The 25,781-nt window shown below is 40.0% G+C and overlaps 1 protein-coding gene across 1 annotated transcript; it reads left to right on the top strand.

Moving 5' to 3' along the window:
* Window positions 1-1,284: 1,284 nt before the first annotated feature.
* Window positions 1,285-24,520, top strand: LOC121500927 (60S ribosomal protein L37a-like). Its single transcript, XM_041773023.1, has 2 exons — window positions 1,285-1,397; window positions 24,223-24,520. The coding sequence occupies exons 1-2, from the start codon at window positions 1,285-1,287 to the stop codon at window positions 24,518-24,520; spliced, it is 411 nt and encodes a 136-aa protein (XP_041628957.1).
* The last annotated feature ends 1,261 nt before the right edge of the window (window positions 24,521-25,781 follow it).

Below are 25,781 nucleotides of genomic sequence, written 5' to 3'. Positions count from 1 at the left end.
CTTTGCTGCTGAAAACATATTAGTGATTTATGTTTCAGTAAGAAGCACAATAAAGAGACAGAGGCTATTAAGAGCAGCTATTTTCATGAGAAATAGTTCTGCTTTAAAACATTATTAACCCCACCTTGATAAAGACTTACATGCATGCATAATCATGTTTACTTACCCCTTTAGTTTGGTGCGATATGCATTTGAAGCACACATTCTCTAAATATTAAGAAGTTAGCAGAATATTTACAGCAAAAGACACTTCACCTAGGACTGTTCTGCATGTAAATTTCCTTCTCTCAGGATAGGGACACATAATAAACTTATCGAGGAAGATTTGGAGTTTATATGGACTTCATATTGTTCAAAGCACTCTCAAATCCTGCTCACCATCATTTTCTATGTCTACACACACACACACACACACACACACACACACACACACCCCACCCCCGCTGCCCTGCACTGTAGTAGATATAACCAGTACGGTGACACATAAAGATTATAATGCATGGATATAACTTATAACATGAATCAATGTCATCAAGACGCACCCATTTAAATGAATAGGGTCAGATGAGAGTGCTGTATCACCCTGACTTGTGTGACAGTTACAAATGCATCACCTCGTATGCATAATAGGAGTGTACAAACCAGAAGAGATTTGTAAACTTGGTTCATTTCAAGCAGAACTGACCCACAGGAATGGAAACAAGAGAAAAGGCAACCAGGTTGAAGCTGTCGGGGAAATAAGTGATTCTGCATTTTGTGGTTTCTAAAAACCCTAACAAGGATTTGGTGTCCTTCCAGCTCCACTGGGGACCCGAGAGCCGATCAGACCAGGCTCAGCACGCTGGCTGTTTATGTACCACGTTCACTTTTAAAGGTTGCAGTGCTTGCACGGAGTAGAGGTGGGGATAACAAACGAGGATTGGAGGGTGGGGTACCCAGGCTGCGTGGAGGGGTGAGTTTGAGGTGTGCGATTCTTACCAAGTCTGGGGTGGTGGTGGGAGGGGGAACCCAGGCGAGTTGGGCCTGGCAGAGTTAGCAGTGTTCAGAGTGCAATTAAGTGTTTGGAAGTTTCTGTGCCGTGTGCTCTGATTTATTGATACGTTCCGGGGATTGCTCCGCAGCCGGGTGAGCAGCGTGGGGGGGCGGGGGGGAGGCTGGGGCGGTGCGCGCAGGGGAGCGGGAGGCAGGCCGCGGGGTCTGGGGCTTGGCACCACCGCGCGCGGGTGTTGAGCGCAGCGCTCAGCGGAGGCCACACCTGCACCTCATTTGCTTCTGAGCGGCGCCATGACCCGCCTGCTGATGGGGCGCCTTCCCTTTCGTCCTCGGGATTATGACAAGTTATTAATTGCCACCATTAGCCGCAGCAGCCTGCCCGAGATCTCTGCTGCTCTCTGGAGGTGAGAAACTGCGCGTCTGAATGCGGAGGGAAGAGGCTCCGAGCGGCGCGGGGCAAACTGAGCAACAATCTGCCCAAAAGGGATTGTGAGATGGTGAATAATTTATTAGAAAACATTTTTCTTTGTCCTTCCCACAGACCCACAAATCCTCCCCAAGCGCTCTTTACCAGCCTTGCAGATAATGTACTTACACATCTCAGAGCCTGCTAAATAGACTGAAGAGGCCATCGGGTTCACCCTCCACACTGCGGCTGCCAGGACCGCGCACACCCAACGCGCGGCCTCTGCCAAGGGCCGGCTGATGGAGGTGAGGTAATTAGATGCGTTTGCAGAGAGGCAGATATGAAAAGCTGGTGGATGCATGGCCGCCCCACCTCCTTCCAGCTCCTGCTTCCCATACAGAACAACTCCACAATTTCATTCCTTACTACAAGTATTTATTGAGTCTCTACTATAATTGAGAGTCGCTCTGTCCCTGGCACCTTCTGGATAAAAGGAAGGCCACACCATCTTCACAGCCAGACATGTACTCCTTTGACAGAACTGTGAGCCTATGGTACTGGGGATGTAAAGAGGAAAGACTCAGGCCCTGTGCTCAAATTGCTTGCTGGAAGCCTGTGTTCATGCAGTGACACTAGTGCGGGCGGAGTGAGATATTGTAAGCTCTCCATTCCCAGAGATCTTCATGAGGAGGAGAAATAGTCCTATCTCCTCAGAGGTTTTAGAACAACACAGTTTGAAATCAGCCAAGCATATGTAACAGAAGTATCTTCTCAGTCACAGTTTTTACGATACCATGATCTTTTCCATCTTAAAATGATGCTCTGAGATCTGTCTTTCTAGGGATTTGGTGGATCAATTAAATCATTCAACAAACTTTAGGTAGGGATCCCTGGGTGGTGCAGCAGTTTGGCGCTTGCCTTTGGCCCAGGGCGTAATCCTGGAGACCCGGAATCGAATCCCACATCAGGCTCGCGGTGCATGGAGCCTGCTTCTCCCTCTGCCTATGTCTCTGCCCCCCCCCCCCTCTCTCTGTGACTATAATAAAATTAAAAAAAATAAAAAATAAAAAAGCAAACTTTAGGTAAGCGCTTACTTCATGCCATGCCTCATGCTGGTCTCTGGCGATCCAGTGGTAGATGGGTGTGTTACCTGACATCCTGGAGGATTGCTCAGATTCTGAAGAGACAGCACCAAGCCTGCAGGTGCCTGCAGATGAGACTGGCTGCCTCCATTGTGTAAGTTTGAATGTGCTTTAATGACAAGCATGACAAGTGTTCTGATCCTCCTGCAGTTACTGACAGCCCCCATCTAATGGGCAAATTATATATCAAATATAGGAGTACACACACAGAGTAGAAGACTAACATGTCAAAAGGGGATATAATCTGTGAAAGACCCATTAATCCACCTATTTATCTGACCAACACATTTTGAGTACCAACATGAGTCAGACCCCATGCCTGGTGCCAGGCATCTCACACCAACCAGCCATGGCTCTGTGGAGGCACACAGATCAGTGTGGGATATGGTCTAGTGTGTAAAAAATTATAATTCTGTGGAAAATACTGAGAAAAGGTATCAGGCATTCTTGAGGAAGAGCAGAAGAAACAAGTGGTTCAGGCTTGGGAAGGTGCACTAGGGTGTATAGATCAGAGAAGTTTCCTCAAGGCAGCAATGTGCTAGTTGGGTTTTGAAGAATGAGTGGGCCTCACTGAAAGAATGCAAGAGAGAGGAAGATGGGGAAAGGAAGATGAGAAAAATATGGCATGTGCTCACTAAGCAAAGAGTATTGGTTAATTGGAATCATTCATTTATCCATCCATTCATTCAAAGAACAGTGAAGCCTACTATGTTGTTATGGACTGAATGTCCCCCTAAAATTCATATGTTGAAGCCTTAACCGCTGTGTGGGTGTATTTAGAGTAAGGAAGTAATTAAGGTTAAAAGAGATCAGAAGGGTAGGGCCTTGATCTGATAGGATTAGTATCCTTTTAAGAGACACCAGAGTGCACATATGCACACGTGCTCGCACACGCGCGTGCAGGTGCGCGCGCTCTCTCTCTCTCTCTCTTTCTCTCCAGGCACAGGCATCAACGAAAGGCTATGTGAGAAGACAACTGTCTGCAAACCAGAAGAGAACTCTCACCAGAAACTGACCACGTTAGCACCTTGATCTTGGACTTCTAGCTTCCAGAACCATGAGAAAATTAATTTCTGTCATTTAAGTTATCCAGTCTATGGTATTTTGTTATTGCAGCCCAAGTACATGGGCTAAAATACAAGCTTCTAGCACTGTACCAAGAACGAAGTAATCAAAGATAAATAAGACCATTCATTTCCCAGAAATGCTCAGGGCTATGTAGGAGAAACTGACCAATAGACAAACAATAACCAAAGTAAATATTCTGGTGGATTACTTGATCACCTGTTTGAAATCCTCATGATTTATTTTCTTAAGTGAACAACAATTTTATCTGCTCTTAAACACATTTCAGTATGATTGAAGAATTCAATGGAGCCATTAATACTATTTACCAATATTTGAATTTCTTTTCACTCTAGGCAAATTCACAAAAAATTAACTGGGTCTATATAATTTGCTTTAAAAACTGAATTGTGATCAAAAGTGATAGGTATCACTTGCAGGCAGAAACCTTTAAAAGCCAGTGAGTGATTTTGCCAAGTTTCCTTCTCCTGGATAGATAGCAACCATCAACATCCCACGTGTGGGAGGCTCTATCAGCCCACATCTCCATGTAAGACCATTAGGAGCAGAAGACCTAAGAAGAACAGGCAGTGTGAGTAAGAAATAAACATTTTTTGTTTTAAGGCACTGACATTTGAGATTTACTTGTTACTATAGCACAATCTAGCCTAGTATGATTAATATAAGAAAGAAGAGGTTACTCACATTCTGACTTTGGTAGACATTCTGGAATATTCGTTTTGCCACTTGTAGCCCTAAGAGTGACATACTGTACAGGGGTCAAGAGACTGGACTTCCATTTTCTGCTTGGCCTGGGAGTCCCATTTATCCACCATCAGGTTATAAAACACATTAGCAGATTTCCTCACAAGCAATAAGAAGTTAGAATTTTACTTGCTCATCTACCCTTTCAGTGTTACATGCTTCATCTCCCATATAAGATCTGTTAGCAAAGAAGCCTGTGTGTGAAGCTGTGTACTTGAGAGATGTAAACTGCACATGGATATGGCTTTCCAGTCTTTCAGAGGGTTTTGCCCTTTCATGTCCTATTCATTAGCCCTAGAGCAGAAGGCTCTGGAATTGAGTGTCTGGTTTTAAATTCTGTTCCATCACTTACTAGATATGTAGTGTTGCACATGTTACTTAATCTCTTTAAGCCTCAGTTTCCTCATCTGTAAAATGTGCATACTAATAGTACTACCTCATGGGAATGTTTGTGCGTTATGAGATCATGCACATAGAGCTCAAAAAATAGTAATAATTATTATTTCTGGTGTTATCATTACTTTTCACCATCAAGATAGTCTTTTTTTTTCCATCAAGATAGTCTTAAAACCAAATGCCAAGAGTCCTTATCACAAAGCCATGACTATTGTTAGAGAGCTTACTTAAGGGTCAGCTGGAAGACAAGGGTCTGGAATAAATGATCTTCCAGCTCATGCCCAAGGTTTGCAATCCTTCAGCAGCACATAGTACCTTACTGGAATTAAAACATCTCCTCAATATAAAGGAAGGGAAAAGAAATGTTGGGAAATATCAGGAAGGGAGACAGAACATAAAGACTCCTAACTCGGGGAAACGAACTAGGGGTGGTGGAAGGGGAGGAGGGCGGGTGTTGGAGGGGAATGGGTGACGGGCACTGAGGTGGACACTTGATGGGATGAGCACTGGGTGTTTTTCTGTATGTTGGTAAATTGAACACCAATAAAAATTAATTAAAAAAAAAATCTCCTCAGAAAGGTTCTACCCCAATGGGAATCCTGCCAAGGGAGGACCCAAGTTAAAGCTGGTGTGGATGCTGGCATGCTGCTTTCAAGAGTTCTGGAAACTAGCTTTCTTGCAAGTCTTCTCTTTTGGTTATTTAGCAACTCCCTTTGGAGAAAGATTATCTCCTTTTTGAAAGTAACCTGACCACCTGTCAAAACTGGACTTGTGTGAGGAATTGAAAGGCTAACTCTTGGCAGTCTGGCCAGGCTCTCGTTTCAGTAATTACACTGGCAGTGGCTGCATTACTCAGCATGAACTTGGCTTCCAGTCTCAACCATCTTCTGAGTCTCTGATGATGTGACTAAAAGAGCATCTGGATCTGCCCCAGACTGTCAAAGAAGTAGGAACGGTGACTGACAGAAGTACTATGATAATCACTTATAATTATGAAAATGAGTTTCTATTTGAGGAAAAGTGGCAACCAAAAAAAGAAAAAAAATTAAAGAGTACTAAACATTCTGCTCTAATTTCTGCCTTTTTAAAAAGGATTTTATTTATTTGAGAGGGAGAGGGAGACACAGAGAGAGTGCACACAAGCAGGGGGAGGGAGAAGCAGACTCCCCACTGAGCATGGAGCCTGACATGGGTCTGGATCCCAAGACCTTGGGATCATGATTGAGCTGAAGGCAGACAGTTAAGTCACTGAGCCACCTAGGTGCCCCTCTAATTTCCTTCTGTCACTAATATGGAATATTCTTTAATCCTGGGCCTTTTAAAAAAAAATATATTTGATAAACTTCTAAATGATGTTTACCAAGTGCCAGGCCACATGCAGTGGACCAGTGACTATACAATGATTCTTACAGCCTTGACTTTCTCTGCAAGGAGCTCTTAGTCATCTCATCATTCAACAATCCATTCCTTCAACTCATTCACTGGCATCCATTTTGTGCCAGGCACTGCGTTGTACTGGGTGTACAGTGGTGAACACAATAGAAAGCCCCCTGCTCTCGTGGAGCTTAGACTTTAGTGGCAAGTTTTGAAGAAGTAAGCACAAAAAATATACAGTAATGAGCTGTTTTTATGTCAGCAAAGGAGACAAAGGGAGCATCATCACGCACATGGTGGACATTCGAGAGCAGCATATAAACAAATACTGACAATGCAGTAGGAAAGGGACACATGCAAAGGGCTTTCAGAACACAAAAGTCAGTGTGCTTGTCTGTTTTGACTACAGGCCAGACTGAGGATGGGGAGATGTGCATACAGGAGCCCAGATATGGAGGAATGATAAAAACCAACACACATACTTTTGGAAGTATTTTCTCAGAAAACAAACCATCAGGGATCTAAAAGCCTGACTTAGGGAAAATTTCATTTTATAGTGTTTCTGTAACTGTATAGATACACAAGAGTCGTTTTACAGATCATTTATTCTACAAATACTAAACTATTTTATAGCATGATACTCATCATTGAAGCAAGCAATTAACAGATCTCGCCTCCTGCAAGCTCTCTCTGACTGCTCCACACCACTCACCTACACGTTCCTGTAAGTCTTCTGTGATTCTTCTTTAAACTCCATAACCCCTTCTGTATGCTGTTATTATATCATTTTCCATACTTTTGTAAACCACTGATTCGTTTTGTCTTTATTGTTTTTTAGACTATGAACATCTTGAAGGCAGAGACTGTCTTGATTTGTCTCTGTATGCTCAAGGCCTAGCTGTATTAATTTGAATTTCCTCAGAAGCAGACTCTAAGGCAAGCACTGAAGTGTAAGTAATTTATTTGGGAGAGATCCCAGAGAACACTAGAAGGGAATTGAGGAGGGGAAACAGCAGAAGGGAAGAAGCCAATAAGAAATATGTTATCAAGCAGGTTACTAGGCCCTCTGGAGAACTAGGGAGACAATGTAGAACATGTCCCAGTGTTGTCCCACTAAGGGTTAGAGGAGCTGGGGCATTTATCCACCACCACCCCAATCTATTGTTGACCGAGCACTGCTCCCAGGGGCATGCGCTCTCCAGCATTTCTGACTTGCTTTCCTCACAGGTCAAGCCCTCAGACAGTGTCACCTGTGTTTACTGTAAGCAACCTTTAGAACATGGAGATGAATATTAAGGGATATGGGTGGGGCACAACATCTATTGGACTAGTTCAGAGCCTGGCACCCAAGGGCTGCTTGGTAGGCTTTGGTGACTCAATATAACAGACAAGCAGCACACATTGTAAAGGAGTAGAAATTTAGTGTGAGCTCTATGGGCAAACCTCATGTTACTGACATGGCCATCAAGGAAAAAGTGAAGTTATTAGGTTTGGAGGCAGCTTGAGTACATTTGTGGGGGATGCTTGTTTCTGCAGCAGTCATGAACAGAATTGGTAGGAAAAGTAGTGTTATTTTAATCCCTCCTTTCTCCTTTGCCTAGTTCACATGTAACCATATCTCCTGTTAGTAGAGTGAATCCATCTGTGTTTTCTCATTTGCAGATGTTGGGGGCTCGATTAATAGCACTTGCTAATATGTTGTTATTTTCTGAAAGGATGTGAATTATAGTAGGTGCTATTTATGAATGACATTTAGGAGCAATGCATCCAATTAGTTTGTTATCCTACACACAGTCAGATGAGGTCTCTTTAATTGACCTTCCAGAGCAAAGATGGCCAGCCTCCTTAACCCTCCTCATATTTCTAAAGGTTCCTCTAGTTGTCCTTCCTATTTAAAAGTGACAGTGATGATACCAGCCCAGGATTTCACCTGAATTGGAGTTTCTTATGGCACAGTTTACATAAACAGCTCCACCCACAGCCTAAGTCAATAAAAAAACTACTCCATATACCTTATAACTTCAAGAAATATGACTTCAGGAAAATAACACAGTAATTCCCACACGTGTATTCATTCTTGCTTATTCATTCATTCCTGAGACTAACCTTGGGGCAGCAGAATATAGTGGATAAGAGGACAGTTTCTAGCACTAGACTGCCTAGGTTCTGTGCTTCCATTTCCTCATCTGTAAAATTGAGCTGATAACAGTTCCCATCTCATAGTGTTGTAATGACGATTAAAGGAATTAATAAATGTAAAGCTCATAAAAACAATTCCTAGCTCTTTGAAGAGTTCCCAGGACTATGCTAGATACTGAATAACTAAAGAATGATTTATTCATTTGTTCAACGAATATTTATTGAGTACCAACTCTGTTCTGGTCACTGGGCCAGGTGTAGGAATACCACAGTGAACAAAATAAACCGTTTGTCTACCAATCCTTACAGAGTTTACATCATACCTGCAAGCATAGATGGTGATAATGGAAAAAAACCCCAACTGACAAAGTAAGGGTTAGGGGAGACATCCTGAAAATAACTATGCTAAGACCTGGGGTCTGATAGAAACCAAAGAGTGTTCCAGGTGGGGATTGTGGGTGCCATGTTCTGGAGGTGAGAGATGGCATCACAGAAACAGAGTGGCTCACTGTGGCTATGATATGGAGGGGAGGGATGGGGAGCTGGAGCCTGGAGAGGAAGGCAAGGAGGTAGGTTATGAAGGGCCCATTGGCATTGTTAAAGTGTTGCCCTCTCTGCTTGGAATAAATGGAGGGAGGGAGTAAACACTGTATTTACTTGTTTGCCACTCTTTTGACACCTCTCCTACATGGCCTTACATAATAATTTTTTTACAGTGTAAAGTGCATATATACTTTCACTCAATCACATTATGAATTCCTTGAAGGCAAGAACCATGGGTCTTCTAATTCCTTGAATCCTCCCTAACTGTTGCTAATCTTCTTAGGAATTAGGCCCCCAACTAGCCATCTCTTAGCACATCTTATATAATTTCAGTTTCAGTGTTATGCTCTTTGGTTTGAGGAGCAGGTCTCCATCACCGTGGAGGACCCCAACACCATGCCTTGCTCTTGTCAGACCTTCCCACCACCTTGGACTCAACTCCTCCCTCAACCTACTATCCTGAGGTTTCAGTTAAAGCTTCCCAGTGCTCTTTAACTCTTTCCCCGGGACTCCTGGTCCTAATATCCTGCCATCATTCCCTGAAGTAATTTTGTTATCCCTCACCAGATCCTCCCTCCCACTCTAAGGCAAATGACCTGTTTAGACAAACTGTTGTAATTTTAACCCTCCAGAATGTAGTGGAATAGCAATGTTGGTGGAGTCACACAGATCTGAGCCTGAATCCCACCTTCTACCTGTGAGGTCTTAAGCAAGTTATTTAATCTTTCTGGGCTTTGTTTCTCTCATCTGTAAAATGGGCCTCATAATACCTACTGCAGGGTTGTTGCTGTGAGATTAAATAATGGTTATATAACTCAGATGTTCGTTAATGTTGTACCTGTGTTTCTGACAACAGATACAGCATGTCTAGTTCACAAGTCATAAGCTCTCCATGTCTGTACTTTATTTTTGTGGTAACTGATTCAGTTCCCAGAAATCTTGTGAGATAGTCAATTAGGGTCAATGAAAGGTAATTTCTTGGCACAAAGAGCTCCCTTTTCAAGATCTACCCTACACGTAAGTCATTCTTATTCTAAGCTGTTAAGACATTTTTCAAACTTACCTATAAAATGGTAATTCCAGACCTAAGAGACATATATCAGCAGTGATCACTAAAAGAGAGCAAGTTATTTTGAAGTTGTTTTTCTCTAGAGCAACATGTGTACAGCATCCAGAACAATTAGATCCTGATTGCCAGGCCAAATTTCCATCAAGACACTGATGAGTTATAAACCCCTGGAGCTTTGCTCAAGTCACTGATAGAAACAGCAGCAGCATCCAAGCCCTTTGATGGAATCACAGCCTTGTAATTAGTATGAGTCCATTCATTATCATGGGCCTGGGTATGTGCATATGAGAGGAAAAAAAAGTGAGGGAAGAGGAAACAAATTAAAACACGTAAACTGAGAAAGGAAGAGAGATTAAAACCACTTAAAACTCACGGATATAATTACAGGAACTACTCAAGTTTGGGAAATGCAAACTGATTGCAGGGAGGCTTGATGAATAGAGTACTAACTGCAGGGCCACCTTAGGGAGAATTGTGAAATGCTTTGTGTCTGTCTTTCTGCCCCATTTCCATTTCTCTCTCTCTTGTTTCTGTGTTCTCATGACCTGGACACTTAAGCGTGAGGATGAGAGGGAACATGAATGAAGGGAAGGAAGGAGAGAAGGACAGGAAGAGAGGACCATCAACTCATGGAGCATGGACTGTAATATGTGCCCAGTGCTCTGCCAGCTGCTTCCCACTTGTTAGTACAGTGTCAGGAACACATGCATGGGCAGCAGGCAGCCTGCTTCAGAGTCCACCTTAGGCCTACTTGAGCAGAGGCCTGTTTCTTCATATAAAAAATAACATTGAGGTGATTGGGAGAGTGAAATTAGGTACAATATATGAAGCCCTTAGCATACAAAGTGGGGCTCTTATCCCCATTTTGTGGATGAGAACACTGGCAGCTGGGGACATTAAGTGGACAGTGGGCTCCACCAAAGTGGGGGCTATGCCCATACTGGTCACTGCTGCACAGGCCCATGTAAGCCTTCATTAAATATCTGTATTGAGGGGGAATTAAAATTCAACCTGACCAATCCAAGGCCAGTATCCTCTCCAGTACCATGTGCTCTCCCTAGACACTCCTTTGTCTTTGTGGGCAGACCTACAACAGTAGTTAAAAGCACAGACTTGGGAGCCAAACAGCCAGGATTCAAGTCCTTTGTGAACGAACTATTGACATATTTCTTGTACTCTTCATGATTCCCAAGCCCCCATCCCTTTGATAGAGTCTCTTAGTCTTTTAAAATATCTCAGAACATTTTAAAGGGAACCAATCAAAAAGGATCATTTGGAGGCCAGAGCCTTAGAGAAAAGTCCCATTGCTGGAGACGAGAATACTGGCAACAGAAAAAACAAAACAAAACAAAAAAACCCCAGGGACATATAGTTAGGATGGTGTGTCTGGGGTTTGTTTTATGAGATGGGAACAGAAATAACAAAAGAAAAAAAAATTGGGGGATGGAGCTAATAATTACCGAGCAGCTATTTATATACTCACTGTGCTTGGTGTTCATATGTGGTATCCCATTTAATCCTCATAAAAGTTCTGGAAGGAAGATTCCCATTTTACAGGTAAGGAAACTGAGGGTCAGAAAAGTTAACCTGTCTTGTTAAATGGCAAAGCAAGGCTGATTTCCAGGTTAGCCCATGTTGTTTCCATAACTATAGTATGCCTCTCTTTAAGGTCAAAGAAAATAAATATATTTGTCAGCCTTTTAAGTTTATAAAAAAGCTTCATCTTCTACTGAGTGTCTACTAGAAAGTGATTTCTCTGTTTGGAAAGAGCATTCATCTTCATGTCCTGCTCTCTTTTCACCTAACCTCTTTTCAACACCATACACCAATCAATGTAGTCTGTAGGTCCCTGGGTTTTTAGTTTATGATTAGGCCACAAATTTGTGACTATTTCTAAAAATAATTATTTGTGCTCAACATGAATTTTTGTAGCAGTTAGATAAACATTTTTTTGTATTTCAAAATATAATATTGATTCTGTTTCTAGTAACACAAAAGAGAAGTAGGTGAGAAGTCAGAGTGCTGGCTTAAAGATTGAACCCTGTAAAGTTTACAGGCAATCTACAGCGAAGCTAAACCTAACAGCCATGAAACAAAAAATAGCACAATCACTTTATAGGGGTTTTCCAGGCAACTCTGGAATTCAAGTGCCCAAGTTCAGCCCATGTAATAAAAGAGATTTTATGACGGTTTTCCAATAGAGGGAGAAGATGGAGAAAAGAACACTTGTATTATTGAACATCCTAAAACTAAAAGCCTCATGAGGAAAGTTTATTATGTGTGGAAAGTTTGCTTTAAGGAGAAAGTATACTAAACCATAAAACGAACAAAATCCCTCATCAACCCAGGCAGCTCTAAAAACATTATACATTGATTCATTGATTTATTCATTCGTTCATTCATTATTGCAACAAACCTTTATTGAGCACCTATTATTATGGCAAACAAATGCCCAGCACAGGGGATGTAAAGCTAACTAAGGCATGTTTTCTGCTCTTAAGAAAATCTTGTCATCTGAAGGGGGAACAAATATTTCAACAGTGATTTTTTAAAAAGATTTTATTTATTTATTCATGAGAGACACAGAGAGAGAGGCAGAGACATAGGCAGAGGGAGAAGCAGGCTCCCCATGGGAGCCTGATGCGGCACTCGATCTCAGGACCCCAGGATCATGACCTGAGCCAAAGGCAGACGCTCAACCACTGGGTCACCCATGTGCCCCAATTTCAACAGTAATTATTCCACAAATGTATTTGAGATCTTATAATAAGAGCAATAGTAGCTAGTGTTCATTGGGTGCTTACAAAGTACCATACTTGGTTTTAAGCACTTTCTGTGTTAACTCATTTACTGCTCACAACAGCCCTATGAAGTAAATACTGTTATTAACACCACTTTCCAGATGAGGATAGACAGGGTAAGAGACTTGATTAATGTGAGACCTATGTAGAAAGGGCCATGAAAACATATTAGAGGGATCTGCTTAAGAGTAGAGAAGATGCATGTGACCTGGATCTTAAGGAAGGACCAGGAATTCTGTGGATAGAGAAGTGGAATAGGAAAGCACATTTTTAACATGGGGAACAGTATGTGCCAAGACAGGAAGCAGCTCATGAGCATGATATAGGTGGGAAACTGAGAGAAGTTCTGTGGGTGAGTATAGGACTCAAGGTGAATGGTAGTCAGAGATGAAGCAGATTGTGAGGAGTTTTATGAATCATGATAAGGAGTTTGGGCAATATGGCACCAAATGAGGATTTTAAGCAAAGGATTCAAAATAACTGTGTAGCTAACTTTGGCAAAGAGTGTACAAGAAGGGAGAAGATTTGAAGTAGGGTAATTAATTAGGAGGCTAAACTAGTAATCCAGATGAGAGATGGTGACCTCAACTAAGCCAGTGATTGGAAGGATGACAACAGGGAAATTTGAAAGATTTATGAATAATGGATTCAAACTTCTGCAATTATATTTCTGTTTATGGCACTAGGTAGGAAATATCAAGATACCAACCCTTTGATTGCTAGACCCTAAAGAAATTTGTGTAACAACTTTTTTGAATGAATCTGGACTCATCCATTCATTTTTACCTAACAAACACTAGTACATATTTTGAAAGGGCCTTGTATAATACATGGTGCATAGTAGATGCTCAAAGTTACACATACACACACACAGTATCAAAGTGATCTAATAATGTGGGGCCACCCTGAACCTCAAAGGTAAAAGTCATTTATTTAACAGTTTTCACTAATCTATAACATAACATCTTAAATTGCAGAGTAAGAGTTGTCGTGTTTAGATTTAAGAAAAGTGAGTCTTTCCTTGGTATAAAACATTATACCTCACTCTCTCATCATGTTTAATAAATTACCTATGCTATCCTTTTTTGTTGAGAGGGAAATTGGGCAACAGAGAACCCAAGCTACCTGCCCAAAGCCACACAGCTAGATGACATAGGAAAAGTAAAATATTTATATAGGCATCATGTGTTCCCCTCTAATGCTGCTTCTCCTTCCACTTTAAAAGAAAGTTAGACAATTATGGAGAGAAAGAGACAAAAAGAACATTCTGCATAAAATAAAACATTTAAAAAAATACAAATGTGGCCTAATTTAATTTCCAATACATGTCTCCACCTTCAGCTTTGAAAAAAAAGGTTAAAATGCAATTCTCCAAAACGAAGTTATTCGATAGAGGAATATTAACCTCTTTGCCCCTTGTACTTTGACTCGTTTTATCTCCTTTTCATTTTTGTTTGTGGGTCTATTCATTTTGGTGAGGCCAGGCACGTTGCTAGGTAACGGGCCCATCGTGGGCCAGCATGTTAGTTTGTCTGCCTGGCCCCGGTGGCAGACTTCCCTAGCGCTAGCTGCCGGCAATGCAGTCTCTTACAAAAAGCATTTATCACCGAGCAGGCACCGTAATGGCCACTCAGTGGAGGGGAAATTGAGCTGACCCGAAGGCCAAAGCTGTTAGGGAGACTGGTGGGAAGGGTAAGAGGGTCACAACACCCTTTTCCCACCCACTTAGTGGCCAGTAAGCGCTAGCACAGCCCAGCCACTGTTTTCACTAACATATCCTGAGGCTTTGCACCTGAAATAAATGTTTGCTTGACATTAACGATAAAAAAAAGAGGCAAAAAAATAAAATCGTTTTGCTCCAAGAACAATGAGCTATGTGATTTAAAGTTAGCCAAAGTTCCCTCAAGATTTGATTTTTGGTAGTTATGCTGGAGGGGAGATTTGAAGAGGAAATTGGGTGGTTCTAGATAATTAATATATTCTGATAGTGGTCATACAAATATTTATTTACCTAGCTCCTTGAATTTGAAAGTAGAGAAATCTAACATCTGTGCTTTCCAGTCCCCCATCCAATAAATGGGACCAGTTTTACATGTATCAAATGCTGGTCATCGCCCAATAGACAAAATTTTCAAATTTCTATTTCCTTCACTGTTTATTTATGCTTAGCATGAGATAAAGTTTAAAATTCCTGCAAACCAGGAATTTTTAAAAGTATACTTATGTGCACTTTTGCAATGTTAAGTAACAATGCATATTTGGATGTGGTTGTTTCCTGTACAATTTTAAAGATTCTTCTGGAAACATTTATATTTCTTTGACTTTTTTTCAAAATTTCTTTATGTGTATAGATACAAAACAAAGAAAAGTAGCATTACAAAAATAAATACACGAGTAAGGATAAAAATCATTATAAACATTACAAATGTTATACACAAACCTTTGTGGAAATATTGGTTCCATTGTGGGAGAAAACAGAAAACAGAAATTCTTTCCCTAGACCATTTGTTTTTCTCAATCAACCATAGGCTATGTCATTTGTGTTAGAACTTGAAAATTATATGTAAAATTATATAAGGGGTTTTCAATGTCCTTGTGTGAAAAACTACTGCCCAGAGTTTCGTTTTTAATTATCTTTGTTATTAAACAATATGTTGTCTCAATATTCTTTTTGTGTGCAAACTCATTTTTCAAATAGGAATGTGTAACCACTGCTCAGAAATTCTCACTCTAAATGGATTAGCTATGTGATTTTAGTCAAATGGCTCCCTTTCTCTGAATCCTAGTTTCCCCACCTTAAGAGGGAGAAGATAATACCTGCCCCAATTACCTTCCTGAGTAATCTGGAGCTTGGATGAGATGCTAGCTGTAAAACACCATACAGGTGTGAGACGGCAATTTTATTATTGAAAAAATTAAAATGTTTGGAGAAATGAAAGGATGAGAAGTAAGTTTTCAATAGCACTCAGTATTCTCTCATTGTGGATAGAATTAGGCTTTTTGCCTTGGTGAGATGCCAAAGTCAAAAGCCCATTAGGGCCACTGTGTTCTTTTTGACCAATTATCCTCATTTTATACATAGACATGAGGAATTGCTGCAGCTTTTCTGCAATGGAACAGAGTTAAGAGTACAAAAAGGGCCCTGTTCTTCACTCCAGCTCCACTGCTTTCAAACAACAATATTTAACCAACAAAAGAAGAGACCAAGTCAATCTCAGTTTTAGTGATTCCCTTGAAAGTCATCAAATAAAAATGTGAACTTTAAAATTGATCAGGATTAATTTCACTGACACTGTATCATAACATATATCTCTTCAGAGACTCATTTGTTGGGCTGCAGATGCAAAGAAAGTAAGGAAAGAAATAAATCAGAATACAATAAGGCAATTAGACTTTTGCCATTGATAGAATACTAAAAATGTCTGATTTATCAAAGCATTAACAAACAGAAATAAACACAAGACTTATATTTTCTTACAAAATACCTAGAGAGAAAGATTAAAATAATAACCAACACCACATGTATCAATAAATTTAATTTATAAATACTGCTCCATTGCCAAAATATGCTCTTTCATTTGCTAATTTAAAGAGTGCAATAGCAAGGGATGATTTATCAATTCAAGTGCCACCCTGATGTGTAACTGCTGTTCTCATCTCTGTAGACATTCTCCTATACAGATGAGAGAGTACTAGTGAATCTGAAGCACAGCTTAATAAGTAAAGTTATTTCGTCTTTACCTGCAGTCATTATCTTCCCTCTGAAATTAAACATATTTCTAGTGTTTTTCTTCCTTATGATTTCAGTCCCAGGGTGGGTACAGTAAGAAAAATAATTACCTGGTGCCAGGCATTGTCCTAAGTGCTTACACACATTATTTCACTTAATCCTAACAATAGCCCTAGAAAGCATTGTTCTTTATACATCCCCATTTCCAGATAAGAAAAGTGAGTCTGACAGAGGTATGGCAACCTGCTGTTCATAAATGTCAGAGGAAAGATTTCAAATCAGGACTGACCAACTCCAAAATATGTTCTCATAATAACCACAATGTAATTACTTCAAAACAAACATACACCTGAATGTCTTGAAAATCAAATTTCTTTCAAGACAAAATGCAATGCTAATTACAGAAACTACAGTTTTTTTAAATTATACATAATTTAATACAGTCTAATACATGAAAAGTTAAATTTTGATCAAGGAATTTTAGTGTGAAAGAACCTCAGGAGCCATCAAAATTAAACCTTCATTTCTCAAATGAAGATGCGGAGCTGAGACATTAAGTTACCTAGGACATCTAAGGTTATTAAATGGACATAGGACTGGTGATTGTTCCAGCAAATTAAGCAGCCATATAGTTGCCTCAAATAGTATGTTTACAATGTTGTCTAATACACAGCAATTCTTACACAAAAATGTCAGAGAAAAACAGCTGTTGCAAAATGAGGTAGCACTACATTAGAAGTCAGAGGGAATCACCTATTTCATTCCATACTGGCCTTCACATGCCAACCCTATGCCACGCACTGGGTCACAGAGATGAAGGGCTCTCAGTATAGGCTTTGCACGATAATAAAAGTCAAATGAATGCTTACGAATTTTTTAAAAGATTTTATTTATTTATTCATGAGTGACACAGAGAGAGAGAGGCAGAGACACAGGCAGAAGGAAAAGCAGGCTCCATGCAGAGAGCCTGATGTGGGACTCGATTCCGGGACTCCAGGATCACACCCTAGGCTGAAGGCAGCGCTAAACCACTGAACCACCCGGGCTGCCCAATGCTTATGAATTTTAAGTAATTTACTCAAATTTTAATTTTGAAGACCAAAAGAAAGCCTGATGTTAAACTAAATAATTTATATGAACACTGGAGCAGATGTTTAATCCCTTAGTATGGCAACACTCAGCCTCATAGGTAAAAGGTGACTGTGTGAAGCCACTTTCCTCTTGGAGGTGAGGATGGAAGCAAAAATACTTAGATCAAAATGCTGCTTCCAAATACCATCTACCCAAGGAAATATTAAACCACCTTGTGATTCTGTCCCCAAACAGTCATTTAAATAGGATTCCCTATACGACTTTCTTAATCAGACTAAGTGGACCTCAGAAAATGATGAAATCATTCATATTATTGTATAAAAAGAGGTTCAAAGAATAGAAAATAAAATAATTCAACAAATCTAGAAGAGATTAAAAGAGGACTTATTCTATAAATAGCAATATATATAAGCTCAATCAGTTTAATCTCCTGGTGAGCAAATTTAGAGTTTCAATGATTTGCCCAAGGTCACATGGTTTCATAGGGGTAGAGCCAGGGTTAGAACCAAGACCTCTTGACCTCAGTTCTGTGCTTTTTTCAGGGCCTTATATTGCTTGGACAAATATCAATGCACAGTTAACACACAAAAAAGAAAAGGTGTAGAAAAGTGGTATATTTACTTGATTATGTATATATAACAAGATGGAATAAAATCAATAGTACAACTTCGAGCTGATTTTGATAACAAAGCTACAAATTTCTCATTTCAAAGTTACTTTGAACATGTCAAAAAATTTTTTTGTTATATCCACGAGACATGTAATAACAGTCATTTACTTGAACCTATCAGCATTAATGTTTAAGACATAAACTGTTTAGTGTACTATCTCTAGTATATAAATTTTCCTCCACACAATAGAATACCCCAAAATTGTCATTAGCATGATAGGCTGCGCATTATAAATGCCCTCAAACTTTCAAAAACAAATTTTGTACTGTTTTAGTGAAAATAAAATGGACAGGCAGCATATTTTATTAAAAGAGGTAAGGCATATCCGCAATGGTATACTGAGGAGTGGGGATGAACACTGGGAATAGTCTACCCCAGGTGCAAGCATTATCTGTAGAGAATTTTAAAACTCTGACGCATCGTAGTCTATTCCTTATTATCACCATGCACCAGCAATTCAGTTGGGGTTGAACTGTGCCCCTTCCCCCAAATCCATGTCCCTTGCAGAACCTCAGAATGTGAACCTATTTGGAAAGAGGGTTATGGCAGATGTAATTAGTTAAAGGTGGGGCCTTAATCCAAAAACTAGTGCCCATATTTTCTTAATTGTGTCTTTATTTTTCAAATGAGGAAGAGGAAAAGAGACACAAAGGTATATACAGACAAGGAGAGAATACCATGGGATGATGGGCAGAGACTGGAGTTACATAACTACAAGCCAAGGAATACCTAGTATTGTCAGTATCTGCCTGAAGCTAAGAGACAGGTATGGAACATATTCTCCATGCCTCCAGAAGGAATCAACCCTACCAACACTTTTATTTCAGACTTCTAGCATCCAAGACTGTGAGACAATATATTTCTCTTGTCTTAAGCAACCCGGTTTGTTGTACTTTGTTATGACAATGCTAGGAAACAAATACAACAGCCACTCCCAAACCCTTCCCTCTTGGTATACCATTTAGTATTAATAATATAACATGGTAATTAATTCCTAAAGTATATATTGTAGCTTATAATTAGTAGAATAATAGTCTAGAAGAGGGACATACAAATACATATTTTTTAAAATTTATTGTTTACTGGAGTTCAATTTGCCAACATATAGCATATCACCCAGTGCTCATCCTGTCAAGTACCCCCTCAGTGCCCGTCACCCGGTCACCCCAACCCCCCGCCCACCTCCCCTTCCACTATCCCTTGTTCGTTTCCCAGAGTTAGGAGTCTCTCATATTCTGTCACCCTCTCTAATATTTTCACTCCTTTCCCCTTTAATTCCTTTCACTATTTTTTATCTTCCCCAAATGAAAGAGACCATAGAATGTCTGTCCTTCTCCGATTGACTTACTCAGCATAACACCCTCCAGTTCCATCCACATGGAAGCAAATGGTGGGTATTTGTCATTTCTAATGGCTGAGTAATATTCCATTGTATACATAAACCACATCTTATATATCCATTCATCTTTTGATGGACACCGAGACTCCTTCCACAGTTTGGCTATTGTGCATTGCTGCTAGAAACATCGGGGTGCAGGTGTTCCAGTGTTTCACTGCATCTGTATCTTTGGGGTAAATCCCCAGCAGTGCAATTGCTGGGTCATAGGGCAGATCTATTTTTAACTCTTTGAGGAACCTCCACACAGTTTTCCAGAGTAGCTGCACCAGTTTGCATTCCCACCAACAGTGCAAGAGGGTTCCCCTTTCTCCACATCCTCTCCAACATTTGTTGTTTCCTGTCTTGTTAATTTTCCCCATTCTCACGGGTGTGAGGTGGTATCTCATTATGGTTTTGATTTGTAACAAATACATATTTCAATGCAGTCAGGTAGAAGTTGTAACAGAGATGTACACAGGCATCTATGGATCAAAAAGAAGGTGTGATTCAAAGCTTTTCTGAACATATAGGATGTGTTCAGGAAAAAGCAGATTAATCCAATTTGACTGGAACAGATCCTTGTGTAAAGGAGAAGAAGGTGTGTGTGTGGGGGGGGGCGGTGAGGCTCTACTCATAGAAAGATTTTTAAAAAATAAAGACTTAAAAAAGACTTTATATGCTCTGAACCCTCACTAGTTAAAGTATGTTTTGTGAACCAACAGAATTGGCGTTACTGGAAGCTTGTTAAACAAGCAGAAATCATTCTGGAAAACACTGCTATAGTCCCTTACTACTCAAAGTACAGTCTTTGAGACTAGTAGTATCAGCATCACCTGGGGACTAATTAGAAACATGGACTCTCTGGCCCCACCCTGACCCAGTATACTGAATCAAAATCTGCATTCTAACAAGATGACCAGCTGATTCATTTGTCCACTGGTGTTGAGAAGCACTATCCTCAGAGATTATGCCTCTACCAGAGGAAGTAAATGGGTGAGAACCTGGCTGAGTGGGAAGTTGGGGCAGGGGGTGATACACGAGCGCATTCTGAAGGAACAACATGAGCAAAGACACTGAGGAGTAACAGCAACAAAACAGCAAATGAGACTTACAGAGCTAGATCTTGTGCTAGGCACTTTATATGCACTTATCTTTTGATCTCCACAGACATTCTGTGTTTTCATCATGCTCATCTTTCCATGACAGACAGAAGGGGTAGAAAGGGGAATAGATAGCTCAATGTCACCCAGCTAGTGAATGCCAGAGGGTGGATTTGACCCTAGCATTTCTCAAGCATCTGACAAATACCCCAAACCTTTGTGTATTTGCATAGGAAATTCCCTCTGCCTGGACTACTCTTCTTTATCTGTTAAAATCTCATTCATTCTTGGGATGCCTGGGTAGGTAGCTCAGTTGGTTGAGTGTCCAACCCTTGATTTCAGCTCAGGTCACAATCTCAGGGTTGTGGGATCAAGCTCCACTTCTACCTCTGCGCTCCATGGGGAATTTGCTTGGGATTCTCTCCTTCCCTCTCCCTCTGCCCCTCCCTCCTGTGCACACATGGGCGCATGCACTCTCTCTCTCTCTCTCAAATGAATAAATATTTAATAAATCTTTTTTAAAAATCTCATTCATTCTTCCAGATCCAGCTCGAAAGTCACCTCCTCTGTGATCTTCTTGCCTGTTTCCCCAATCACAATTAATTTCACATTCCTTGGGTATCTCTAACATCTCTTTTATATCACAATGATAGAATTTGTCATGGTCTGGCTTGGTGCTTGTCCCTCCCCTCCTCATCCCCAAATTGAATGTGATGTTTTGGAGAGTGGAAGCATGTCTCAGTATTTTCAGTTTTCCCAGTGCCTAGTTGGGTGCTTGATACCTACTAGACATGAATACTTATTTGTTAAAGATGAACCTACTGATGCCTGGGTGGCTCAGTGGTTAAGCATCTGCCTTTGGCAGTGATCCTGGAGTCCTGGGATCAAGTCCCGCATTGAGCTTCCTGCATGGAGCCTGCTTCTCCCTCTGCCTATGTCTCTGCCTGTGTGTGTCTCTCATGAATGAATAAATAAAATCTTAAAAAATATATATGAACCTGGATGTCAAGTCTGGCTGCATTTTTGACTAGCTATGTGAAATTCACAAAATCCCCAACCTCTGTATCTACAGTGTTCTTACCTATAAAATGGTGATGATGAAACCTACTCATAAGATGAAAAGAGACGAGCTATGTGAAAATGCCCAGCACAGTGCGGGGCACAAAATAAGTGCATCATAAATACCTTTTAAAGGAATAAAATACATGAGTAAAGTGCCTTAGTGTAAAAGCAAACAGTAATAGTAAACAGTACCTCTTATTAAGTAAGTGCCAGACACTATTTAAGGTAGAACATACATATTAGCTCATCATTCTTCAAATACAACCTATTATTATCCTTATCCTCACTTTCCTTCAATAAGTAATTAAACCAAGGCCAATACAGGTTAAGAAGTTTGCCTAAGATCTAGGGGAAAGCCAGATGGGGAACCTGATCCAAATGAATCCAAAACCTTAGCTTCCAGATTTAAAAAAAAGCATGACATTAAGTACTCCTAACCTGTGTACCATCCCATCCATATATCATACCACTATACTTTAACCTCCAGAAATAGTTATTTTATCAAATTTGTACCAATTCCTAAAAAAATCTGAGCACTTTTTAAATTTAACTCCTTAATACTAGGAAAATACAGCTGTCAACAGTCACATGCGATTTGGCTGTTCATCATGAAATACAAGCTGTGTCAAGGGGAAGTGTGTTGAAACTGTTTGTTGCTGTACAGCACCGTGTATGTAACTAGAACAGTCAGGAACAGGCTTCCTACGTTCATGGAGATGTTTACAGACTGGCAAGTTAATAGGAATAAAAGCTGTAACCAAAGTATGAGTGATATTCTTTTGATGTCAGCTACATGGAGTTCTTCCTGTTACAGTAGTTGGATTTTTTTTAAGGAGATTGGATTATAAAATTGGAAAGTGCTTCTCTTTACTGTACACTGTTTCCACTTCTCAGTTATAAGGGAAATTAATTTAGATGTTTAAAAAATCAAATTATTTATCTTAGTGTTCCCTGAAGTTTGCAAACTGCTGAGCAATGTGATGCTTTGCCCTGCATTCTCCTCATTGAGTCTATCTGGGTAAATTAATTACAAGACAATCCTTAGGAATTAAGTGTATTTTAAGTTCAGAGGCATCTGCTTAGAGACTTCTAATACCGCTAAATAGTCCCTTTGGAAATGCACTCGTTAGTATGAGTGGTATAATTTTCATTTCCGCTGGCACTATGGCATATGACTTCTTCAGTTTCAGCTACCCTCTGATTGACCTGTCAAGGGCATAAACCACTCTGAAGATGTTCCAGTACCATTTGTGCTTCTCTAGTAGGTATAGGAGACCATATTGATTTGTTCTATGTGAAGGAATAATTTAGAAGATTATTTTCTCTGGTTTTAATACAACACATTCTCTGAATAAACATATACACATACACAGAATCTGAACTTATAATAAGCTTACTGGGCAATAGAACAAAACAAATAAACATTTTCTTAGATAACAGATATTCCATAAGTCCCCAGGACATGAATTAGAAAAAAAATCTATGGTATGATTAATCCATTATGTAAAATGGAAATGCATTTTTAAGTTGAATGCCAATAAGATGTTGGCAGGGGATTGGCAGGGGAGAGGGTACTTAGAACACAGAGAACTGAAAATTACATTTCAGACTTTTTTTTCCCCTCTTCTCTAAAATGGAATGTGGTGAGTTTTTTTATATCACCTGATTTTTATGAAGCTACTGTGTTCCAGTTTGGAAAAATTCTGAATCGAGTGATTTTAGGAGGTCTGTTCTTTCCCAGGCTTGAAACAAAAAGCAAAGAATGTCCAGCCAGCTATTATTCCATCATTTATAAACAACATGGCACTGGGTGTCCTCCAGAAGGATGGGTATCCTCCACTCATAATCCATCCATCCCATCAACAAATCTAATTTCAATAGGTCAGGTATAGAGAAAAGAAGATATTGGTCCTTTGAATAAAATAGAGGCAAAAATTTGCTTTAAATAATAGAATTTTTAAACACACATAAAGCTTACACTCAGCTATCCCCAGAAGCATAGCTGACCCTCAGTAATATCACCAAATCAATCACTTCTGTGATGAAAATGATATAAAGGGACACTCACATAATACCTTATTAGTGTTATAAGGTATATTCATACATTTTATATCATTTATTCCTTGCAACAAACCTCTGAAGAAGTCTACGTATGATGTCTATTAAAATTATACAGGCTTTAGAGGCAGCTCAGGTGGCTCCATGGTTTAGCGCCGCCTTCGGCCCAGGGCCTGATCCTGGAGACCCAGGATCTAGTCTCACGTCAGGCGCCCTGAATGGAGCCTGCTTCTCCCTCTGCCTGTGTCTCTGCCTCTCTCTCTCTCTCTCTCTCTCTCTCTCTGTGAATCACATAAATAAATAAAATCTTAAAAAAAAAAAAAAAAGAATATATAGGCTTTGGAGTCCAGACGATTAGATTAAAATCTTGGCCCCTCAACATACTAGCTGGATCACCTTGGAAACTTAGTTAAACTTTCTGAAACTGCTCTCTCTGAGCTGGGACCTAGTTGGTGGTGACATAGCCAAATGCACCAAGAAGGTCAGAATCGTGGGTAAATACAGGACCCGGTATGATGCCTCCCTCAGGAAAATGGTAAAGAAGATTGAAATTAGCCAGCACGCCAAGTACACCTGCTCCTTCTGTGGTAAAACCAAGATGAAAAGGCGAGCTGTGGGCATCTGGCATTGTGGCTCCTGCATGAAGACCATAGCCAGTGGCGCCTGGACCTACAACACCACTTCTGCCATCACAGTAAAGTCAGCCACCAGACTAAAGGAGTTGAAAGACCAGTAAAAGCTCCACCATTTGAAGCACTGCTAGCCTATAATAAATGGGTTAATTTATGTAATAAAATTACGTTACCTTGTTGTTAAAAAAAAAAAAAAGACCCTCTCTGAAACTGTAGTAGGAGTAAATAAGGTAATATACGAAAAGCATTTTCCCAGTTCATGCCTCATGATATGCTCACAATAACTGGTAGTTGCTATAATTATTTCATGATTTCAATAACTTACTCTTTTCCAATCTAGAAATATATTTCCCAAAATGTATCTTAATAACCAGTTTCTGGGCCTTTTTAAGCAAACATAAGTATTTATTGAATGAATGAATAGAAAGAACTCTAGTTCAGGAGCAATCAGGAAAAGGACACACGGGGAGAATAATAGTCATTCAGCAAATATTTATGTTCAAACTCTTACTATGGACCAGAAGCTATTATAGGACAACTCATTTAATCCTCATAGCAATCCTGTGAAGTAAGTATTATCCTTTTGCAGATTTCAAAACTAATGGTCCAACTTGCATACAGACATACAGCAACTAAGGGACAAAGCCTGGAGTTAAATACTAGCCTTTGGCTCCGTGTCCAATGTTCATTTTTGGCACCTTTGTTTCTTAATCCATTATGGAACAATCTAAGACAAACCACAGTATTGTTAGCAAATCCTGTCTATTTCTCATGAGCAAGCCTCACAGGATGAGATAATTTCTTTCTAAATCTAATTCACTTGGCTATTCAGCATGACTCTTAGATGTTTTTTAATGGTGTCATATCTGATACCATAGTGTTAATGTTAATGTGATTAATAGGCTCTCATCTACAACATGGACCAAATCATGCCTTTTGGGAAAAAAATATGAAGAACTGAAATGAACCTTCTCTATGATCCCCACCTCTCACATTCTCATCCTCTGATACTAATCACTCCCCACAGACTGCTTGCTGAGTTAGGGGAAAATAGGAAAGGAAAAAGATTAGAAAAGGAAATACCTTGTACCCATTTATAATTGAGTACATGTAACTAAAATCTTCAAGAAAAGGATAGAACCATTGTGCATCAACTCCAACTCTGAATCAAACCTCTGGGTAGGACACACTTCCCCATTACCCATCTTATGGAACCTTCCATATCCCCATGGACAAGTGGGCTGCTGCATATCTAGGTAGAGCAAGTAATTAGGAAGCAGGTAATTCGATTTTTAAAAACAAAACAAAATACACTGATTCATTCTTTCATTCCATCAATATATACTTATAGAGCATCTTGTACAT

This window comes from Vulpes lagopus, chromosome 10, assembly GCF_018345385.1.
Source record: "Vulpes lagopus strain Blue_001 chromosome 10, ASM1834538v1, whole genome shotgun sequence".
Classification (NCBI taxonomy): domain Eukaryota; kingdom Metazoa; phylum Chordata; class Mammalia; order Carnivora; family Canidae; genus Vulpes; species Vulpes lagopus.
The sequence above is the reverse complement of the archived record's forward strand: the minus strand, read 5'-3'. Positions and strand labels throughout refer to the sequence as shown.

Excerpts from the sequence above, each read along its gene's own strand:
- LOC121500927 (XM_041773023.1), top strand. The coding sequence starts at position 1,285 with ATGACCCGCCTGCTGATGGGGCGCCTTCCCTTTCGTCCTCGGGATTAT. Across the intron at positions 1,398-24,222 it reads ATCTCTGCTGCTCTCTGGAG|CTGGGACCTAGTTGGTGGTG; the intron begins GTGAGAAACTGC and ends GCTCTCTCTGAG.